Source organism: Lampris incognitus, chromosome 8 (genome assembly GCF_029633865.1).
Source record: "Lampris incognitus isolate fLamInc1 chromosome 8, fLamInc1.hap2, whole genome shotgun sequence".
Taxonomy (NCBI): Eukaryota; Metazoa; Chordata; class Actinopteri; order Lampriformes; family Lampridae; genus Lampris; species Lampris incognitus.
In genome coordinates this window covers 60,566,381-60,586,434 of record NC_079218.1, presented here as the reverse complement: position 1 = coordinate 60,586,434, position 20,054 = coordinate 60,566,381, and the positions used below count along the sequence as shown (strand labels likewise).

The 20,054-nt window shown below is 46.0% G+C and overlaps 1 protein-coding gene across 1 annotated transcript in view; it reads right to left on the bottom strand.

Moving 5' to 3' along the window:
• The window catches only part of oatx (organic anion transporter X), a 96,386-nt gene that overhangs the window by 29,288 nt on the left and 47,044 nt on the right, over positions 1-20,054 (bottom strand). The window contains exons 13-14 of the mRNA XM_056284992.1: positions 17,657-17,765; positions 1,981-2,059 (exon numbers count right to left, since the gene is read on the bottom strand). Of these exons, the coding sequence (XP_056140967.1) occupies positions 1,981-2,059; positions 17,657-17,765 (188 nt within the window). The remainder of the gene's footprint in view (positions 1-1,980; positions 2,060-17,656; positions 17,766-20,054) is intronic.

Here is a 20,054-nt window from a genome sequence, read left to right as displayed (position 1 = left end):
TTCCGTTGTGTGCGCACAATGACAATAAAGTATCTTATCTTATCTGATCCCAGCCTTTCCTTTGATAAGCACATTAAAGAAATCTCCAAGACTGCCTTTTTTCACTTACGTAACATAGCTAACATTCGGTCTTTCCTGTCCATGGCTGATGCAGAGACTCTAATACATGCATTTGTTTCATCCAGACTTGATTACTGTAATGTTCTGTTCTCAGGTCTGCCACATGCTAGTAGTAAAAGTCTTCAGATGGTTCAGAATGCTGCTGCTAGAATCCTAACTATATCTAGAATCATAACTACATCTAGAATCCTGACTAAATCTGGAATCCTGACTAAACCTAGAATCCCGACTAAATCTAGAATCCTAACTAAATCTAGAACCCTGACTAAATCTAGAATCCTGACTAAATCTAGAATCATGACTAAATCTAGAATCCTAACTACATCTAGAATCCTGACTAAATCTAGAATCCTAACTACATCTAGGAAATTTGACCATATTACACCAATTCATTGGCTTCCTAGCCATGTTAGATCAGAATAAAAAGTGCTTCTGCTGACTTATAAAATCCTAAATGGGCTTGCCCCATCTTACCTGTCTGATCTCCTTAAACCTTACATGCCATCTCGAGCACTTCGTTCTCAAAATACAGGGCTCCTGTGTACCCAAAGTTAAAAAGAAGTCAGTTGGTGGCAGGGCCTTTTCCTATCAGCCTCCGTTCTTGTGGAATAACCTGCCTGCTGCCATCAGACTACCAGAGTGCTTCACAACCTGTACTGCATGGTGGGCCAGTTTCTGTCTCAATGAATTTACCAATCACTGTTCTACCGACGAGATTATAGAGTATAGATTACTAACTACTGCAAACTGTTCTCTTCTCTCTCATGTCTTTTCTCTCTCTGAATGATGTCTTCTCCTTTCTCTTCTTCTGCGTGCGTGAATGATGTGATGTGAGTCTCCTTTGTGTGCACTTGCAGTCTGTCCTCCTCCCAGGTCTCCATGGTGATGGTGGTCCCCACCTGGACACTGCTTGGCCTCCCCCTCATCACATTTTCATTTTGTATGTCTTATAAATCCATATAATTCTGTTATCCTGTTTCGATGTTATATCCTTCTCTCTCGCAGATGTGTGACTAATTTTCTTATTTATTTATTTTTGTCTCCATGGTGATGGTGGTCACGTGGCTCAGGTCCCGGGCTGTTCTGGTGGCGTCTGGACACTGCTTGGCATCCTCCTCGTCATATTCTTCATATATTTTATAATTCCATTATAATTGTGTAATCCTCTTTCAATGTTGTATTGTGTAAATTGTGTAAACACAACATCATGTCACGTTGTGCGTCTTAGGAGAGAGATCCTCCTCTGTTGCTCTCCCTGAGCTTTCTTCCCATCTTTACGCCCTGTAAGGGGTTTTTGGGGAGGTGTTCCTTATCTGATGTGGGGGTCTAAGGACAGGATGTTGTGTTGCTGTAAAGCCCCCTGAGGCACATTTTTAATTTGTGTAGTTGGGCTACACAAATAAAACTGACTTGACTTGTAGGAGAGAAATTACTGAAGATCTTTCTTTCCATTTCTCTCCTTTATCTGGAGAGACTTTATTCCATTTCAAAATACACCTTGACATCTTGCCCTTAACCATGTACGTAATCACTGTAAACGTAACCTTCCCTGAAGATGTGTTTTGATCAATCCCAGTGTTCAAAACAACACATTTTAAGTAACACAATCCTACTGATACAACTGGAAGGTATTCCTGGCTTTTATTTTTATTCTTGTCTTTACAGTTTCCTTTTCATAATGTCATGAACTGAATACTTTGCATTAACTCATGCCTATGCACTTGCCAACACATGACATTGAAATGTTTTAACCTCAAATATAACCATGCAGTCAGTCATTCAGTCAGTCAGTCAGTTTTCCATTCATTTAGTGAGTCAGTTATTAATTCAGTCATGTAGTCAGTCAGTAAGTAAAGGTACCTCATCCAGTATCAGGACCGCAGGTGCAGCCATGCTGCCAACACGAGCCATAGTCGATACGAACCCCATGCCGGTTTGTCTGGAAGTCAAACAAATCAGAACATTTACTTAACACACACGTCTCCTTCTGAATATTAATAACCTACTCTTGTTTCTCAGGGATATAAAATACAGCAACATTTTAAATATTCCAGTTAAAACTGAATAAAATACTGCCGATTTGTTGTTGGGTTTTCACTCTGGTTACCAAATCAGGGAAGTGTAATGATGATGAAGACTGGAAGAGATCCATGAGACAGAGTAGATATCATAACATGACAAAATTGTTATAATGTGCCAAGTAAATATCATTATAACTACTTATAAATAGTAAATATCATTACTACTACTACTACTACTACTACTACTACTTTTGGCTTTTCCCGTTAGGGGGCGCCACAGTGGATCATCTGTTTCCATCTCTTCCTGTCCTCTGGGTCTTCCTCTGTCACACCAGCCACCTGCATGTCCTCCCTCACCACATCCATAAACCTCCTCTTTGGCCTTCCTCTTCTCCTCTCCCCTGGCAGCTCCATATTCAGCATCCTTCTCCCAATATACCCAGCATCTCTCCTCCACACATGTCCAAACCATCTCAATCTTGCCTCTCTTGCTTTGTCTCCAAACCGTCCAACCTGAGCTGTCCCTCTAATATACTCGTTCCTAATCCTGTCCTTCTTCATCACTCCCAATGAAAATCTTGTCATCTTCAACTCTGCCACCTCCACCTCCTCCTCCTGTTTTTTCATCAGTGCCACTATCTCCAAACCATATAACATAGCTGGTCTCACAACCATCTTGTAAACCTTCCCTTTAACTCCTGCTGGTACCCTTCTGTCACACATCACTCCTGACACTCTTCTCCACCCACTCCACCCTGCCTGCACTCTCTTCTCACCTCTCTTCTGCACTCCCCAGTTGTATCCGGCAAATTACCCCACTCTTTTGAGCCAACCCGGTCACTGCTCCACCCCCTCTGCCGATCTGGGGAGGGCTGCAGACTACCACATGCCTCATTCGATACATGTGGAGTCACCAGCCACTTCATTTCACCTGACAGTGAGGAGTTCTGCCAGGGGGACATAGCACGTGGGAGGATCACGCTATTCCCCCCCAGTTGCCCCTCCCCCCCGAAAAGGTGCCCCGACCGACCAGAGGAGGCGCTAGTGAGGCGACCAGGACACATACCCACATCCGACTTCCCACCCCGCACACAGCCAATTGTGTCTGTAGGGTCGCCTGACCAACCCGGGGGCAACATGGGGATTCGAACCGGGATCCCTGTGTTGGTAGGCAATGGAATATAGACCGCAAAGCTACCCGGATGCCAAACCCCAAGTATTTAAACTCATCCACCTTCGTCACCTCTATTCATTGCAAACTCACCATTCCACTGTCCTCCCTCTCATTCACACATATGTATTCCGTCTTGCTCCTACTGACTTCCATTCCTCTTCTCTCCAGTGCATACCTCAATCTCTCCAGGCTCTCCTCCACCTGCACCCTACTCTCACTACAGATCACAATGTCATCCACGAACATCATAGTCCACGGAGACTCCTGCCTGATCTTGTCTATCATCTTGTCCATCACCATGGCAAACAGGGAAGGGCCTAGAGCCGATCCTTGGTGTAACCCCACCTCCACCTTGAACCCATCTGTCATTCCTACTGCACACCTCACCACTGTCACAGTGCCCTCATACAATACAACAGCTCCTTCTGACCTTCTCTATACTTCTCCATCAACATTCTCAAAGCAAACATCTGTAGTGCTCTTTCGTGGCATAAAACCATACTACTGCTCGCTGATCATCGCCTCGCCTCTTAACCTAGCTTCTACTATTCTTCAGCGAGGCTATGGAGGAGGACTTTCAGTTGGCCTCAAGGAAATTCTGGCAAACCATCCAGTGACTCAGGAAGGGGAAACAGGGCTTGACTCAGGCTGTGTTCAGCCGGGGATGGGAACTGCTGACTTGGATTCGGGATGTCGGGCGGTGGAAAGAACATTTTGAGGAGTTCCTGAACCCGGCTAACACGTCCTCGGTGGAGGAGGTAGAGTCTCAAGACTCAGGGGAAGCCCAAATCATTCCTGGCAGAGGTCTCTGAGGTAGTTAAGAAACTCCTCGGTGGCAAGGCACCAGGTGTGGATGAGATTCGCCCTGAGATGTTGAAGGCTCTGGACACTGTTGGGCTGTCTTGACTGACATGCCTCTTGAGTATCGCGTGGAGGTCGGCGACAGTACCTGTGGAGTGGCAGACTCAGGTGGTGCTTCCCAAGTATAAAAAGGGGGACCAGGGGTGTGCTCCAATCATCGGGGCATCACACTGCCCAGTCTCCCTGGTAAAGTCTACTCTAGGGTGCTGGAAAGCAGGCTCCGACCAACTGTCGAACCTCGGATACAGGAGGAACAATGTGGATTTCGTCCTCGCCGTGGAACAACAGACCTCCACTCCCTTGCGGAAGTGCTGAGGGAGGCATGGGAGTTTGACCAGCCAGTCAACATGTATTTTGTGGACTTGGAGAAGGCTTATGACCATGTACCCCGGGGCACTCTTTGGGGGGAATGGGGTACCGGGGCAGTTGCTAGAAGCCATCTGGCCCTTGTATAACCAAAGTGAGAGCTGTGTCCGTATTCTCGGCATAAAGTCAAACACGTTTTCTGTGGGTGTCGGACTCTGCCAAGGTTGTCCATTGTCTCCGTTTCTGTTTGTAATATTCATGGACAGGATCTCAAGGTGCAGCCAAGGTGAAGAGTGTGTCCGTTTTGAGAACTTCAGAATTGTATCTCTGCTCTTCGCAGATGATGTGGTTTTGCTGGCTTCATCCGAACTTGACCTCTAGCGTGCACTGGGTTGGTTTGCAGCTGAGTGTGAAATGGCCAGGATGAGAGTCAGCACCTCCAAGTCTCAGGCTATGGTTCTCTACCAGAAAATGGTGGATTGCTCCCTCCAGGTTGGGGATAAGTTGTTGCCTCAAGTGAAGGAGTTCAAGTATCTCAGGGTCTTGTTCACGAGTGAGGGTAGGATGGAGTGACAGGCGGATTGATGCAACACCAGCAGTAATGCAGACGTTGTACTGGGCCACTGTGGAGAAGAGGGAGCCGAGCCAGAAGGCAAAGCTCTCAATTTACCAATCAATCTTCGTTCCAACCCTCACCTATGGTCATGAGCGTTAGGTAGTGATCAAAAGGGTGAGATTGCGGATACAAGCGGCTGAAATTAGTTTCTTCCGTAGGGTGTCTGGGATCAGCCTTAGAGATAGGGTGAGGAGCTTAGACATCCGGAGGGAGCTCAGAGTAGAGTCACTGCTCCTTCGCGTTGAAAGGAGCCAGTTGAGGTGGTTCGGGCATTTAATTAGGATGCCTTCCTTAGCTTGCCTTCCTTTGGAGGTTTTCCAGGCACGGCCAACTGGGAGGAGACCCCGGTAGACCCAGAATTCGCTGGAGGGACTACATGTCCAATCTGGCCTGGGAATGCCTTGGGATCCCCTAGGAGGAGCTGGAGGGCGTTGCTGGGGAGAGAGACGTCTGGAGTGCCCTACTTAGCTTGCTGCCACCGCGACCCGACCACAGAGAAGCGGCTGATGATGAGATGAGATGAGCGATTATAATTACATTACATGACATTACAGTCATTTAGCCGACACTTTTATCCAAAGCGACTTACAATGAGTGCATCATTTAATGTAGGAAATCAGGAGAACTACTCGTCATCAGAGGTCATAAGTGCATCTAAACAAGCACCTAAGAGCAAAGCGCAAGAAAGAGATTTTTTTATTTATAAATTTATTTCTAGTTTTTCCCCTCATCCCACCCGATTAACCCAATGGCATATGGCCGGAACTCTTGTCGAAGAACTCCCCTGGCTCACGTTTGCACTGGAAGGAGATAGTCGTAACACCAGCTTCCTTCAAACTCGTGTCAGTTGCTCTCACTATTTTACAAGCTGAAGCCTCGCATGGATTGCATCACCTTCAGGCCGCGAAGGAGGCGTAGGGAGAATGCTTTCAGTTGCTTTGCTGCGGGCGCCCGGATGGGCCAGAGGGGTCGCTGGAGAACGACGAGTCCCCGAACACTACACCGATCTACACCCACTATCCCTCGGGTAAGGGTGGCCTAATGAAGGCCTTACCCCGTGGACGCTCTGGCCGTGACCGGTTACGGCGAGTCTGGGATACGAACATCCCAGCCACGTGACGAGCGGACTGTAAGAACAGCGGGTTATTCTGCTCGCCCACCAGAGCGGCGATTTTTTTATTTAAATGAGTGAATACAATAAGTGCTAAGAACAAGTAACAGGGTAGTACATGATATAACATGATAAGTAAACATCACATTATAACTATTAAATAATCGTAATCGCTAATACATGTTACAAATGTATTAAAAGTCATAACAACTATAAAATACTATGAACATTAAACATCATATTATAAGTAGTAAATATAATTACTAGTTGATTTAACATGAAGAAATATGCTAGTCACTAGTTGATAGACTTGTAAATATCATGACTAATTGATATCATAACATAACTCGTAGATATCATATCATGACTAGTTGATATCATATTATGACTAGTAAATACAACATGACTAGTTGATTTCACAACATGATTAGTAAATATAATATAAGTCACTGGTTAGTTCTTTGATACACTGTCACCCACCATGTGCTCCAAGGACATCCCTGTCATTTAAGGTTATCAAAAAAAAATCGCATCTGTCGCAGACAATGCAACCCTGAGAAGGTCTATTGACTCAGGAAAGCCTCCTCTACTCTCTCCTCCTTCAATTTTGGCTTATGGAATTGCCAATCGAGTGTAAATAAAACAGAATTTGTCCAAGCACTTGCCAATCTGTCAGACATTCAGGTACTGGCCCTGACCGAAACCTGGATACGTCCAGAAAACACTGCCACACCGGCCGAACTCTCTGTTGACTCTGCTTTCCCCCACACAGCCCGTTCTGTTGGGCGTGGAGGAGTAGAAGACTGGAAATTCACTAAGCTTTCTCCGCTAAGCAACAGCTCCTCCTTTGAATACCATGCAATCATGGTTACTCCTCCTATTAAGCTATTTTTGGTTGTCATATACCGCCCACCAGGGTGTCAACTGGAAAACTTTGTAGTCGAACTAGACATGTTACTCTCAGCCACTCCTGATGATGACACACTACTCATTGTCATGGGAGACACGAATATCCTTACTGAAAAAAAAACCCAAGCAACTATCTGACTGTCACCCTCCTACATCTGTCAGACCACTTCTTTATTCAATTTATAGCCTCCTTACTCGAACATCCTCACGTTCCTCCACAAATGTTCTCCTTCCACTGAAACTCCCGGTTCCTTACATCGACCCAGCTCTCCAAGGAGGTCTACCTGGACAGGACTGAGTCTGGTTTATAGCTAGACTATTCAGCTTTTGTGGAATGCACTTAACCCTGAATGAGAGACAATGTCCAAGCACCATCTGAAATGACAGGGACACATCCCAGTAGGCCTAGACCTAAGGGACAGAGAGAGTCTTCATCGGTTTATGCGCCTGTCGGAGGAAGGAAGGCCCGACGCATCGCGGACTCTTGTGACCAGGCTACAGACTTTTCCCTCTCCTCATCTTCCAGTCTACATGCACGGGTTCCAGGTTTGTGTATGTGTTCGGGTGGTTAATGTTATATATGCCTACATGTTGTAAGCGTTGCACAGTTCATTACTGTGTGATTAGTATTTAGAAGAAGCAAGATAGCGAGCTGGAGCGAGAAGAAAAGAAAAGGTAGAGAAACTCGTTTTAGCGGTAGTTAAACATGGGATGGGAGGGGAGGTCCAGAGTTCGTGGACGTTAGGTTCGTATGGGGTTGAGGGTGGGTTTTTGTGGTTTCATTTTATTATTTATTCTTTCATCAGTGGGTGTGGTTTGTCAAAGTACTTTTCCACTACGGTTCCTAATATAACATACCGGAATCAATGTCAGAGAGTTGCAAGGTAAAACGTACTTGGTGGAATTGTAGGGGTTTGATCAAACTCACAAAGGTGAAGCAGGTAATGAGCAGCATAAAATCCTGGAAATCAAAAATCGTTTTTTTACAAGAAACACACATGGTGGATGAGGACGTTCTCAAAATAGCAAGACGATGGCAGGGTCAAGTGTTGTCTGCTCCTTACACCACTCATGCTAGAGGGGTTATGATACTAATTCATAAATCGGTTCCATTACGGGTACAGCATGTAGTTAAGGACCCTGCAGGGAGGTATATTATAGTCCAGGGTAGGTTATTATCTGAAACCTTAACTTTGATAAATGTTTACGGCCCCAATGAAGATGACTCTAAATTCTATAATAGTCTGTTTTTGACTGCTTCAAATCATCCTTGGAGACTTCCTGCCTGGTCAGGGGGGAAAATGAGGCGAGTGAGGCACTGTTAGCTGGCAGCGGCAGACAGAGGTGGTCAGGCTCAGAAAACTGGTTACTGATGGCAGAAACCTTATCAGTAAAGTACGAGGTGAACATGTCAGGAGGGAGCAGGATGGAGGTCAGAGGAGGACTGAGGAGTGAGTTAAAAGAAAAAAACATTTTTCGAGCACCAGTGGCGCCACAGAGCTTGTTCTGATAGTAAGTGGTCTTAGCTAATTTTTTTTTGTTTTGTTTTTTTAATTTAAGATTTTATTGAGTTTGTTTAAGGAAAATGAATACAGATGAACAAGTACGAAAGACTACATGATCCGAATCAGTCTGGCTTTAAGTGGATGCACTATACTGAGACTGCACTCATGTCGGTAGTGGACTCAGGGCATTTGGCTAGAGCTGCTGGTCAGTCTCAGCTTTACTGCTGCTAGCTCTGTCAGCTGCCTTTGACATGGTGAACACTAGAACGACCGGGATTTCACTCCTACCTAAAACGACCATGGGCAGTCAAAATGACCGCCGGTTTTTAAACTCCATATTCTGTCAAGATAAATACCCAGTTGAGATATTAACACATTACATATGTTAGTATGTCTGTTAGGAAACGACTGACACCAACATTAACATTTTAACAACTATAATACTATTTTAAACAATTTAAACTTCAGAGAGACATGGTGGAACTTGAACAACAAAATTGAAAAAGTGAAAACATTACCTGAAACACGAAACGGAAAACACATATTGCTAATCTAACAAACGTAACAAGGCCAATAACACGTGACATGTAAAACAAGAATGGAAAATAAACATTGAAACAGTCCCAAACAACAACCGCAACTTAAAAACTAATGGAATGACCGTGGGCCATCAAAATGACTGCTTACGGTTTGTCAAGATCACAGCTGTCAAGGTAAATACCCAGCTGAGATATTAATGCATTACACATGTTAGTGTGTCTGTTAGGAAACTAACTGACACCAAAATTAACATTTTAACAACTTTAATACTATTTTCAAACAATTTAAAATGGCCGCTGTCCAACACCTGTAAATACTGCAATGCCTCGGTGGTAGTCATGGTGCATCTGTATCGGCGTCTGTAACCAGACATGTTGGACATAATCAAACATCTCCACTGGAGGATGCTAGTGTGTTTCTAGAACAGAGCAACGAACCTCACAAAGGAAATGATGTGACCAACACATGTCATAAATACTGACATGACACACACCATCACACACAAATTATGAGCTGTCTTTTGACCGCTCATGGTCATTTTAGGTAGATCTTATAACTTCTTTGTGCAATTGATCTAAAACTCATTTTAATGTAAATATATGCAATTTTAGGAGCATTCAGGGAGCGGCAGGTCTGTATCTTTTATTTTTCACAAAGCTATTAAACTTTGAAAATCCAAAACCGCCAAAATGACAGCCTTGGTCGTTCTACCAAATACTATTCTCCACACTCACTGAGCTTGGTATCTCAGGATCTGCCCTCCGCTGGTTCATGTGGTACCCCTCAGGGAGATCTTTTAGAGTATCTTGGAGGGGAGAAGCCGAGCCTCCTTTCCAGCACCCTAGAGTAGACATTCTCAGTGAGGCTGAGCAGTGTGATGCCCCGATAATTGGAGCACATCCTCCGGTCCCCTTTTTTAAATATAGGAGCCACCACACCAGTCTGCCATTCCACAGGTATTGTCCCCGACCTCCACGCAACACTGAAAAAGCGTGTCAGACAAGACAGCCCAACAATGTCCAGAGCCTTCAGCATATCAGGGCGAATCTCATCCACACCCGGCGCCTTGCCACCGAGGAGCTTCTTAACTACCTCAAAGACTTCTGCCAGGGATATGGGTGGGGCCTCCCCCGAGTCTTCAGACTCTACCTACTCCACTGAGGAAATGCTAGCTGGGTTCAGGACCTCCTCAAAGGGTTCTTTCCATCGTCCGACAACATCCTCAGTCCAAGTCAGCAGTTCCCCTCCCTAGCTGAACATAGCCTGAGTCAAGCTCTTCTTCCCCTTTCTGAGTCACTGGATGGTTTGCCAGAAATTCCTTGAGGACAACCGAAAGTCCTCCTCCATTGCCTAGCCGACTCCTCCCACACCAGAGTTTGTGCTTCTGTGACCACTGAAGCCGCAGCCCATCTCTCCTCGCGGTACCTGTCTGCTGCTTCAGGAGACCCCTGGGCCAACCAAGCCCAAAAGGCCTCCTTCTTCAGCCTGACGGCTTCCCTCTCTGCCAAGGTCTTGGTCAGTAGGTAATTAGTAGAGTCAGGTGTGTTAAATTAGGGTTGGAGTGAAAAACGGCAGGATGATAGCTATCCAGGAGCAGGGTTGGGCACCACTGCTATAGAGGCTTTGAACATGGCCCACTCAGACTCCATGTCCCCAGCCTCCCTCGGGATACACGAAAATTTCTCCCGGAGGTGGGGGTTGAAAACCTCATGGACAGCGGTCTCCACCAGACATTCCCAGTTCACCCTCACTACACGTTTGGGTTTGCCAGATCTGTCCAGCAGCCTTCCCCGCCATATAATCCAACTCACCACCAGGTGGTGATCAGTTGACAGCTCTGCTCCTCTCTTCACCTAAGTGTACAAAGCATACGGCCCCAGCTCTGATGATACGACCAAAAGTCTATCTTCGATTATCCAAAGGAGTTGAATCAAGTGCAACTGGACTTGGTATATATCCGTGAAGACGTTTCGCCTCTCATCCAAGAGGCTTCCTCAGTTCGTGCCTTTCTGACTAGACCAAGCTAGTCTCACCAACGCCCATCGCTAACAGAGCCATAGATACGACTGGCTCTTTTGTGTACCGATGTTTGGCTGCGTCGTTGTTATCGGAGCTATTGATATGCGTGGCTCTCCTGTGCTGCGATGTCCAGCTACGCCCGTCGCCATCAGAACTATTGATTTGCATTTGTTTAGCAGCGACGGTGGTTGGGGGTGTTAGTTTCGACTTCATTATTCAGTGGTCATGAGAGTGGTTGGAGCCGTTAGTGACCGATTGTTGTTCTTGGAGGCTAGGCTTCTTGAGTCTCCTGGGTAGAGATGAAAGGACAGCATTGTAAGTGGGAGATATGTGGTGTCGCAGACCTCCTCCTCTGTTGAGGGATGGTTTTTCCAGTTTCACATAGATGCTTCCTTCACCCCTCTTTCAAACCATCTATCTTTTCTGTCCAAAATGTGTACGTTGCTGTCCTCGAAGGAGTGTGTCTTCTCCTTTAGGTGTAGATAGACTGCTGAGTCTTGTCCTGAGGAGTTTGGCCTTCTGTGTTGGGCCATCCGTTTGTGTAGTGGTTGTTTGGTTTCTCCTATGTATAGGTCAGTGCAATCCTCATTGCATTGTACAGCATACACCAGATTGCTTTTCCGGGTGTGTGGTACACGGTCTTTGGGATGAACCAGTCTTTGTCGGAGTGTGTTGCTGGGTTTGAAGTATACAGGGATGCGGCATTTGTTGAAAATTCTCCTGAGTTTCTCGGAGACCCCAGAAACATACAGGATGACTGTGCTCTTCCTTCTGTTCCTTTTCTCCTCGTCGCTCACCCGGTTGGTCTTTTTGGAACGTGTTGCAGTTTTCACAAAGGTCCAACTGGGGTAGCCGCAGGTTTTTAAATCTCCCCTTAGGTGTTTGTATTCTTCTCGTTGGGCCTGAGTGTTGCTGGGCACATTGTCAGCTCTGTGTTGCAAAGTTCTGATGACGCTCAGTTTGTGTTCCAGAGGGTGGTGTGAGTCGAAAAGTAGATATTGGTCTGTGTGTGTAGGTTTCCTGTCTTCCCCAATGTGGACGTCACAGTCCAAGAAGGGCAAACTGTTGTTCTTTACGTCTTCCCTTGTGAACTTAATGTTCTTGTCCACTGAGTTGATGTGTTTGGTAAATGCTTGCACCTATTGTGTTTGGATTTTGACCCATGTGTCGTCCACATATCTGAACCAGTGGCTCGGAGGTGTTCCTCTGAAGGAGTTCAGGGCCCTGTGTTCTACCTCTTCCATATATAAGTTGGCCACAATGGGCGATACTGGTGAGCCCATTGCAAAGCCGTGCTTCTGTCTGTAAAACTGGCCCCTGAATTGGAAATATGTAGTGTTCAGGCAAAGGTCCAGTAGTTGGCAAATCTGGTCTGGGCTGAGGTTGGCCTATTGTGGAGGGTGTCGTCCCGTAGCAAACGTTGCCTCACAGTTTCCAAAGCCTCCATAGTTGGGATGCAGGTGAATAACGAGGTCACGTCGTGGGATACCATGGTTTCATCCAGTTCCAGTTTTACGCCTTGGACCTTGTCCACGAAGTGAATGGCGTTTTGGATATGGTGAGGTGTTTCGCCCACTAAAGGGGTCAAGATGTTGGCTATATGTTTGGCAATGTTGTACGTGACCGAGTTTATGCTGTGACGATGGGCCTGAGGGGGGTTCCATCTTTATGGATCTTAGGGAGTCCATATATGCATGGAATGTTATCTTGTGGGTAGAGACGGTGGTATTGTATCCAATCAATGGTTCCTCCTTTCTGTAGTTTCTGTAGGTATTCTATTATTCTCCTCTTGTAACCACTAGTAGGATCGCATCTCAGAGGTTCATAGGTGTCGGTGTTGCTGAGTAATGACGTGATCTTGGTGTGGTAGTCTGTTGTGTTGAGGATAACCGTGCATCTCCCCTTATCTGCTGGAAGGATAGTGATGTTTTCATCCTTGCTCAGGGCTGTCACGGCTTTCCTTTCCTCCATGGTTAGGTTGGAAGGAGGGAGTTTCGCATTGGACAGAGCTGCTGATACCTTTAATCTAAGCTGTTCCGCCTTGGTTTCCGTTAGCTTGTTTTTCCTTATGGCTGATTCTGTGGATGTGATGAGGTCAACTATAGGTAGTTGTTTGGGTGTCATGGCGATGTTCAAGTCCTTTGGCTAAGACCTCCTTCTCTGATTGGGAAAGTGCCTTGTCCGACAGATTCTTGATCCATCTGTTCTGCATTCCGTTTTGTGTGGGATGTTCTGTCTTTTGTCTCCAGGTAAGTATATCTGCTTGGCTAGTGTTGCTGGTCCGACGCTGTAAGTTTTGAAACTTCCTTGTCTGCCTTTCTTTGGTTTTGTGGTGTTGAGATAGTTGGGCTTTCTTGGTGAAATCAGTGATCCTCTCCAAGACTGCACCAGGCAAGTGGGATGTTAGTTGCTGGAGTAGTTGGTCAGATTTCTCCTTCAGCCCTTCAATAGCAAAATGGACCTGTCTCACTCTTTCATTCAGGAGTTGATTCTGTGCCTTCTCTATGATTCTGTCTGCTCTATGTCCTTTCATTGTGGTACACAGGCGCAGGCTAGTTGGTCTGAGCCTGTGTTGTCTGCATCTCAGATTGAATCGCAAGTGGTTTCTGTATTCTGCAATCTTCCGAGCAATCTTTTCATATTCCCTCACCATTTTAAGGGTGTCAGACCCAAATTGTTCCGCAACATGTCTATCTTCGATCTTCGGCCTAAAGTGTTCTGGTACCAAGTACACTTATGAATTACCGTATATTCTAACATGGTGTTTGTTATAGCCAATCCATAACTCACACAGAAGTCCAATAACAAGGCAAAGCTCAGGTTCCGATCGGGGAGACCGTTCCTCCCGATCATGCCCCTCCAGGTTTCTCCATCATTGCCCACATGAGCGTTCAGGTCCCCCAGCAGAACTATAGCGTCCCGAGGCAGAACACTATCCAGGACACCACCCAGAGACTCAGAGAAGGTGGGATACTTCAACCTGTTATTCCATGCCTAAGCACACACAACAGTTAGAGCCTTACCCCCAGCGACTCGCAGTCATATAGAGGTGACCCTCTCATTCCCTGGGGAGAACTCCAACAAGGCAGCGCTCAACCGGGGTCTTGTGAGTATCCCCACACCTGCCCGGTGCCTGTCACCTTGGCCGACTCCAGAAAAGTAAAGAGTCCAGCCCCTCTCCAGGAATTTGGTACCACAGACCATGCTATGCATGGAGGTGAGCCCAGCTCTATCTATTTGGTACCTCTCCACCTCCCGCACCAGCTCAGTCTCCTTCCCTGTCAGAGAGGTGACATTCTACATCCCAAGGACCAATCTGCGATGCCAGAAGTCAGCATGCCCCGGTCCCCGCCTTTGCCTGCTGCCCGGCCTGCATTGCACCCTACCCCAATGCTCATCCCCGTGGATGGTGGGTCCACGAGGTTTGATATCATAACATGACTAGTAAATATCATAATATGACTAGCTGATATAACAACTAGTAGAGATCCTAACATGACTAATAAATATCATAATATGATTGATTGATCTCATAATATGACTAGCCAGTGTCCTTATATGACTAGTTAATATCATGCTGTGAATAGTAAATATGGACTGCCTTTTATGTAGCGCTGTTCTAGCTGCAACAGGCACTCAAAGTGCTTTACAATTAATCAATACTTCACCCCCCCCACACACACACACACACTAATGGCAGTGTCAACATGCAAGATTCTGCTGCCCCAAATATCAGTAAGTGTTACCGAGTGGTGCTGATCAAAACAAAGTAGGTCAGTCAGATTTCTGGATTTAAAAACACAGGAGTGGGGGGGCGTCCGGGTAACATGGCAGTCTATTCTGTTGCCTGCCAACCCGGGGATCTCCCGTTCGAATCCCTGTGTTACCTCCGGCTTGGTCGGGCGTCCCTACAGACACAATTGGCCGTGTCTGCAGGTAGGAAGCCGGATGTGGGTATGTGTCCTGGTCGCTGCACTAGCACCTCCTCTGGTTGGTTGGGGCGCCTGTTCGGGGGGGAGGGGGGACTGGGGGGAATAGCGTGATCCTCCCACGTGCTACGTCCCCTGGTGAAACTCCTCACTGTCAGGTGAAAAGAAGCGGCTGGTGACTCCACATGTATGGGAGGAGGCATGTGGTAGTCTGCAGCCCTCCCCGGATCAGTAGAGGGGGCGGAGCAGAGACTGGGACGGCTCAGAAGAGTGGGGTGATTGGCGAAGTACAAGTGGGGAGAAAAAAAGGGGGGACACAGGAGTGGGACAGGCTGACTGGTTCTGTTATGGTTCGGCATTGGATCATGTGACTAAACGGAGAGGCAGTATGGTGTCATTTTGGATAAGAGGAACCTTCATCTCAGAGTGCATCAGCAACCTGCTTCTTATTCACATCACACCAACACACACACTGACACCTGGCACCTGCCAGTCCGACTAAAGACTTCCACGTCCAGTTTGCACCTGGTATGACTGTGACCTTCACCTGGATCTGTTATTAACGAAAAATCCCATCATGCCCTCTGTGTATACACCTGGTATTCATAACTGGCCATGTGGTGTGCGCTGGCGTCAGATCCCATTTGTCTTGCGTATTATGAAAGTTAAACAGCGGGTGGGAAGACGGAAACTTGGTCTTGTGTCGTGTTCCACATGCAGTCATTTGGCAACAATGCATTTGTAACTGGTGTGAATGGAACAACAGTGACTGGTTCACCAGGCTCATGTCAGAGTTTGGTGAGTAGTATAAACCTTCAGAATGACACGCAGTACATTAAAATACTGACTGCAGGGTTGAGGGTTTTACTCTCTGGGTAGAATGTCCTCATCAGTGTGGCCATGCAGGACAGATTGCATTGACGCCTGAATGATTCTGGCTGAGGGCAGCACGGTGGCGGCACAGTGGTGCAGTGGTTAGCGCGGTCGCCTCACAGCAAGAAGGTCCTGGGTTCGAGCTCTGGGGTAGTCCAACCTTGGTAGGTCGTCCCAGATCGTCCTCTGTGTGGAGTTTGCATGTTCTCCCCGTGTCTGTGTGGGTTTCCTCCGTGGGCTCCGGTTTCCTCCCACAGTCCAAAGACATGTAGGTCAGGTGACTCAAAGACATGTAGGTCAGGTGAATCGGCCATACTAAATTGCCCCTAGCTGTGTGTGTGTGTGTGTGTGTGTGTGTGTGTGTGTGTGTGTGTGTTGGTGCTGTGATGGTCTGGTGGCCTGTCCAGGCTGTCTCCCCGCCTGCCGCCCAATGACTGCTGGGATAGGCTCCAGCATCCCCGCGACCCTGAGAGCAGGATAAGCGGTTCGGATGGTGGATGGATTCTGGCTGAGATCCTTATCCAGATGACTTAACCCAGAGTCAGATCACATGATCATACCTGCTGGACATTAACTTAACCAGAGTCAGATCACATGATCATACCAGCTGGACATGAACTTACCAGAGTCAGATCACATGATCATACCTGCTGGACATGAACTTAACCAGAGTCAGATCACATGATCATACCAGCTGGACATGAACTTAACCAGAGTCAGATCACATGATCATACCAGCTGGACATGAACTTAACCAGAGTCAGATCACATGATCATACCTGCTGGACATGAACTTAACCAGAGTCAGATCACATGATCATACCTGCTGGACATGAACTTAACCAGAGTCAGATCACATGATCATACCTGCTGGACATGAACTTAACCAGAGTCAGATCACATGATCATACCTGCTGGACATGAACTTAACCAGAGTCAGATCACATGATCATACCTGCTGGACATGAACTTAACCAGAGTCAGATCACATGATCATACCTGCTGGACATGAAGTTAACCAGAGTTAGATCACATAATCATACCTGCTGGACATGAACTTAACCAGAGTCAGATCACATGATCATACCTGCTGGACATGAAGTTAACCAGAGTTAGATCACATGATCATACCTGCTGGACATGAACTTACCAGAGTCAGATCACATGATCATACCTGCTGGACATGAGCTTAACCAGAGTCAGATCACATGATCATACCTGCTGGACATGAACTTAACCAGAGTCAGATCACATGATCATACCTGCTGGACATGAACTTAACCAGAGTCAGATCACATGATCATACCAGCTGGACATGAACTTACCAGGGTCAGATCACATGATCATACCTGCTGGACATGAAGTTAACCAGAGTCAGATCACATGATCATACCTGCTGGACATGAGCTTAACCAGAGTCAGATCACATGATCATACCAGCTGGACATGAGCTTAACCAGAGTCAGATCACATGATCATACCTGCTGGACATGAGCTTAACCAGAGTCAGATCACATGATCATACCTGCTGGACATGAACTTAACCAGAGTCAGATCACATGATCATAACTGCTGGACATGAACTCCTAAGCCTACAGTCCAGCCACAGGACTTCTGTGAGCAGCCAGCTCTTATGTACCCTGCTCAAAGAGCTTTTTGTTGGGGATCGTACCTTATGACGGTGGGGTAGAGCTCTCCGGTAAACAGGTAGACACATGTGAACGAGGCAGAGGTGAAACCTTTACCGAGACAAGCCAGAGTGGTCCGGACGGTCTGCATGTCTGGGGAGGGGACACAAGAGATCAAACATCCTTTATTCATGCAGACTTTTCCATCCTTCACATGAGCCAAGCAGAACATGAACTGTCACCGCCTGGGAAGCATTTGATTGGCTGCTCACCTGAGAGTAGCCCCGACCACGGCTGCGTCTCAATACAATATTGCCTTATTATTTAATACAATACTTAAGCTGATTGTTTTCACTGACTGCATCACACCAGTTCCCGTGTTAACGTGTGTGTTAGCTGTTGAGGAATTCTGATGAAATACCAACACAGTTTTACCCCATAACATCACAGAATACCCCTCTGGACCATACTGGGAAAAATCTTGGAATTTTTCCTTTTTTTATGAGATTTTATTTCGATTTCTCAGTATATACAATATACACCCCCCACATACACAAACCAAAGAAGCAGAGTCTTCCCAACCAAGCAAAAATAGACAAGGAGACAAAAAAAGACAAAATTAAAACAATGAACTTGTTTCATTTTCTGTCTGTAGACTGTAACTGACCCCCTCTTTCCGAATAGCTTCTAAAACATCGTCACCTCAGCACCATCACTGAAGACATATAAAGCCCAGAGTCAGTGCAGCTCAACTCTTCACTGGGTTTGAGCTGTAGAAACGTCCTACCTTCTACCTGATGGACCTGCTCATCCTGGATATCACTTCTTTTTCTTTTTTCCGTTTTTTCTCCAATCATACTCTGCCAATTACCCCACTCTTACGAGCCGTCCCAGTCTCTGCTCCACCCGCCTGCAGGTCCGGGGAGGGCTGCAGACTACCACATGTCTCCTCCTATACATGTGGAGTCACCAGCTGATTCTTTTCACCTGACAGTGAGGAGTTTCACCAGGGGGACGTAGTGCGTGGGAGGATCACGCTATTCCCCCCAGTTCCCCCTCCATGCTGAACAGGCGGCCCGACCGCGACCCCGACCCCAGCGCTAGTGCAGCGACCAGGACACACGCCCACATCCGGCTTTCCACCCGCAGACACAGCCAATTGTGTCTGTAGGGACGCCCGACCGAGCCAGGTGAAACAAGGGGATTCGAACCGGCGATCCTCATGTTGCAAGGCAGCGGAATAGACAGCTACGCTACCTAGTCGCTCTGATGTTGGATGTATTTTCAACATTGACAAAGATAACCACCAAATTTCTGTCAATCAAAAACTCGGGCTGGCCTGTTTGGGCTAAAACTATTCCGTTCACTGGGGCTCCGCCCTGATTGGTGATGGAACACCGAGGACATCAAGGTAGTCTGACGACAGCGTACGGACATTTTTTTTTATGACAAACTGTCAGTCACCTATTCATCTCCACACTTCCTCCGACATTACTTTCCATCCCACAGATCAGAATTCACCAAGAAAACTTTCTGTGTGGAGACAAGTAGAAACGGTATTCATAAAGAGATCTGTCTCTAGTAGAAACTCCATTCATAAGGAGATCTGTCTCAAGTAGAAACTGTATTCATAAAGAAATCTGTCACAAGTAGAAACTGTATTCATAAAGAAATCTGTCTCAAGTAGAAGCTCTATTCATAAAGAGATCTGTCTCAAGTAGAAGCTCTATTCATAAAGAGATCTGTCTCATGTAGGAAATGTATTCATGAAGAAATCTGTCACAAGTAGAAACTGTATTCATAAAGAAATCTGTCTCATGTAGAAACTGTATTCATGAAGAAATCTGTCTCAAATAGAAACTGTATTTATAAAGAAATCTCTCACAAGTAGAAACTGTATTCATAAAGAAATCTGTCTCCAGTAGAAACTGTATTCATGAAGAAATCTGTCTCAAATAGAAACTGTATTCATAAAGAAATCTGTCACAAGTAGAAACTGTATTCATAAAGAAATCTGTCTCAAGTAGAAACTGTATTCATGAAGAAATCTGTCTCGTGTAGAAACTGTATTCATAAAGACATCTGTCTCATATAGAAACTGTATTCATAAAGACATCTGTCTCAAGTAGAAACTGTATTCATGAAGAAATCTGTCTCAAGTAGAAACTGTATTCGTGAAGAAATCTGTCTCAAGTAGAAACTGTATTCATAAAGAAATCTGTCTCAAGTAGAAACTGTATTCATGAAGAAATCTATCTCATGTAGAAACTCTATTCATAAAGAGATCTGTCTCCAGTAGAAACTGTATTCATAAAGAAATCTGTCTCATGTAGAAACTGTATTCATGAAGAAATCTGTCTCCAGTAGAAACTGTAAATATAAAGAAATCTGTCTCCAGTAGAAACTCTATTCATGAAGAAATCTGTCTCAAGTAGAAACTGT